The 3800-nt window shown below is 40.1% G+C and overlaps 1 protein-coding gene across 1 annotated transcript; it reads right to left on the bottom strand.

Moving 5' to 3' along the window:
* Positions 1–975: 975 nt before the first annotated feature.
* On the bottom strand, positions 976–3570 carry LOC117082988 (nucleosome assembly protein 1-like 2). The gene is given in 5 exon segments (XM_033210106.1): positions 976–2044; positions 2047–2277; positions 2280–2377; positions 2379–2430; positions 2433–3570. Coding segments are annotated over 5 exon segments (1380 nt in total). The 5' UTR covers positions 3163–3570; the 3' UTR covers positions 976–1775.
* Positions 3571–3800: the final 230 nt, after the last annotated feature.

Here is a 3800-nt window from a genome sequence, read left to right as displayed (position 1 = left end):
CGTCTCTGGGAGGAAGATTTAACATTAGAGGAGAGTCCTGTCCAGACAGGAAAAGGAAAGAAAAAGCTCATAATTTCCTCCTCAGTTGATTGTAGAGGGGTATGAAACAGAAATACGAAAAGTTGGCACTGCTATAAACTTACCTCTCTGGGCCAAGATCTGAAGGAGGAGGCATGTTTAATAGTGGAAGAATAAGTCACAGACAGAACTTCTGTCCACTTTTGGTTTATACTTGTGCAAGATCACATCCATCCAACCACCTGGGATGGAAGAGTGGATAGGCAGCAATAATGAGACAGAGTTAGCATTTTCTAGTTACTCTCAGTTCCCACGTGGCATGGAGGGGACCAAGAAGTTCTCTCTTGTACTAGAGGTATGAATGTGACCTTTTCAGAGTCTGCCAAAGGGAGAAGCATAGCCTCTGTTTCCACATGCAACAAAGGCAAAGTCAGCTCTGGACAAGGGTCTGATCAACCACATCCCATTATCCTGAATCAGGGCACTCCACTCCCACCCCAGCCACAATTAATAATGTAATCCCATATATACCTAGATGACATTGTGGAAGGGTAGGTAAGAAATATGAAATACAATCTAACACACACAGGAGGCTGTTATTTCTAAATGGTGCTTAAATTATTGAATAGCACTGAGATAACTGGATTGATTAGAATTGAGAATTTTGTTTCCCTGCAATCTTGTGTAGTGAAGGTAGACTCGAGATTATGAACAGCATAATTATAAACACTAAGAAAGATATACTTTCTTTGCACATTTTAGTATAGTCTTAGTAAATCTGCATGAGTGTATAAACATATACAAACATAATTGTAGAAAATAAATCAAAACATTAACAGTGCTTATTCTGGGGTAGGTGGGTGGTATATGGATTTTGTGTTTAATTAATGAATTTTTTCAGTATTGCCCAAATGTCCCCCAATGAACATGTTACTTTTGCAACAATAAATAAATCAATTTTTAAACAGAGGCACTCTGAAACTTTTATTCATTTTATTTTGCAGTGAAAGAACATGAAATATCTTTTCAAAATGGTAAAGTGATCACTTTCAATGAATGATTTAATAGGAAAAGAGAATCATACACTGTAATTATGGCTTACACAATTACATGGAACAATATGTGCAACTTTTGAAAATACTATGCCTAACACTTCATTGATAAACAATAACCTCAATATAACTAAGTTTCATTATTTATCACAGTTACATAAAATACAAGAGCCTATGAACAAGCTGTTATTAACAATAAATGTAGTTTTGCCTGAAATTCTTATCTATATGCAGGCCTCTTAAGCATTCAAGTTTTAAATTCTACTGCATTGTTATTGCAAAATGAAGCAGGCACAACAAATTAAATCCACTAGCTAAAGGACTAAGTAAACAAAAATAGAAAAAGAAAAACAACAGCAAAAACCCTTGGGTTGCTTCCCAAGATTTTTTTTCCAAACAAATATTGATCTCACTTAGCATTTCTGATAGTTTCATAGCCACAGATGAATAGCTACATGACAAAAAGACTTCAGAAGGATGAAGCTACACAACACTATACTAGTGTTTTAAATTATTTACCACAGTGTACGTTTCTTGAAAACATTCTACTACTAAAATGCAAATTAATTAGTTTTTGAACTTTTCTTATATTTTTGAAACGTATGTTTTAACTGACACTACAAGAAAAGTACAGAATACAAGACTTCTTATACCTTGAGTAACTATATCTAGGGCAGTTAATTTCAGGGCCATATGTACTCTGCTCTAACGATCAATGTCTTCTACTAATGCCTCAAGGTTTTTGCAACAAGCTTTAACTTCCTCAATTGCAGCCATCCAATTATCATAAATAATTTTGTCATAAATTGCATCATTAACTTCTCTAACTACCCCCTCCTGCTGAGATTCAAGTGCATCACCTGAGAAAAATAATACTGATCTTGGAATTATGTAAGTACGTAAATTGTGACCAAGTAAAAAATCATCATTTCCATCCCTTCCATTTGAGGTGATTCCATGAGGAGAGAAAAATTGAAAAATGAATCCTTGGGAAAATCTTCAGTTACAGTTCGGATTGTTCCCCAGATTCGATGTTTCTGTTTCTTCTTGATGGTTTTCAAAGTGACATTCTTTCCTTCATTCCAATCTATCTCACAGCCTGTGGAGTACTCAATCGCAGTTCCCCTATAGGGATGGGGATCATAATATGCTAGCTTTGACTTCAGCACATAGGTCTTTGTCAACAACTCATTTTTGAAATATTCATTGGTTTGAAGTGAAATTCTAGTGTGAAACTGAGGGGCTCGCCAGGATCTGAAAGCTTAACTTTAATATCTGTCAGGAGCTTCAGAATAGGCTCATCATATTCTAATCAAAGGAGTGAGTGTATCAACGTTTTTTAAAACAGTCAGCCAAAATCAGGAATTCCCTTAGGATCCTCCTCTTCTTTATTCTCTTCTCCTGTAGCCTCAATGTCATCCTCCTCCTCTTCCTCCTCCTCCTCCTCCTCCTCCTCAACAGCATAATCATAATAATAGTCCTCATAACCATCATCCTCATCCACATACTCATGTACCATACCCTCCTCATTACCATACATCTCTTCATCACACATTTCCTCATCATCATAGTCCTCAGAGTCTGATTTATATTCACATTCCTCTTCTGTAGGTTCATAGATTGCATTGATGATCTGACGTCTTTTTTCCAGTAAGGGTTGGTACATTTCAGCAAACTTTCTTTCAATGTCATGAAATTCCCTCAGGAATTTGGATTCTAAATTGGCTGCTCTAGTTTGAAGCTTTTTCAGGGCTAACACACGGTACTTAACTTTCACAGGTAGACTTTCAACAAAGTCTGTATCTAAAACATAACCGATAAGTCCTTTTGGACGGTCTGGGTCTGAGTCCTTATCAGTATCTCCACCTTTTTTCCCATCTTCCCCAGACCCAGCAGCAGTATCTTCACCATTTTCCCCTTCTTCCCCGAGCCCAGCTGCGGCTTCTTCACCGCACTTCCCATCATCTCCAAGCCCAGCAGCGGCATCTTCACCGCGCTCTGGGTGTTCCCCGGGCCCTTCCACCATTATCTGATTACCAGCCTCTTGTTGACTGGATTCTGACAGCTCCTTGTGGTTCGCTGACTCGGCCATTTTTTCAAAGGACCGTACACGCCTAAGGTGGCTACCACAGAGATCGGGAGACCAACCTCTGCAGGAAAAGACTCACCGAAATATCAGAAGCGGCGGTGGTCGGACCTAGCAGTGGCGTCCGGACTGAGGGAACGACGATCAAGGCTGCCTCGGGGATAAAAGGTGGTGCTGAGGTTTTGAGAATCGGATTGAAGCAGTGGCGGCCTGGGCTGGGTGCAGAGGGCGGCGACGGCTGCGCTGACCGATTCTGCAGGAGAGAGCCAGAGACTGCAGAGAGCCGCAGTGGGCAGACCTCCTCCGCAAGCAGCTACTGCTGCAAGAAAAAAACGGTGCCGCAATATGATTACGCAGCTGTCACTTGCCTAAAATTTCTTGGTGCAAATAGATTGCTGCGTCACCTCCTTCCCTCCCACAACTCTGCTCTAATCTCATTTGCTGCACTGTAGTGACTGACAAACCCAGAGCCAGTAAATTATTAGATCTATCAAGTTTTCAACTCTGCTCACCTTCCCAGACTCTCTAATATGGCTGATTCATCCACCTCCTCCTCGTCCTCTAGCCCGTCTCCCGTGGAGTTTTCTGGAATCCCATTGCGTTTATTAGTTCATTTCATCCAACTTTTAACCGATATTATACAT

The sequence above is a fragment of the Trachypithecus francoisi genome, unplaced genomic scaffold (genome assembly GCF_009764315.1).
Source record: "Trachypithecus francoisi isolate TF-2019V2 unplaced genomic scaffold, Tfra_2.0 Contig00269, whole genome shotgun sequence".
NCBI lineage: Eukaryota > Metazoa > Chordata > Mammalia > Primates > Cercopithecidae > Trachypithecus > Trachypithecus francoisi.
Note: the sequence above shows the minus strand (reverse complement) of the source record. Positions and strands in the feature narration are given on the sequence as shown.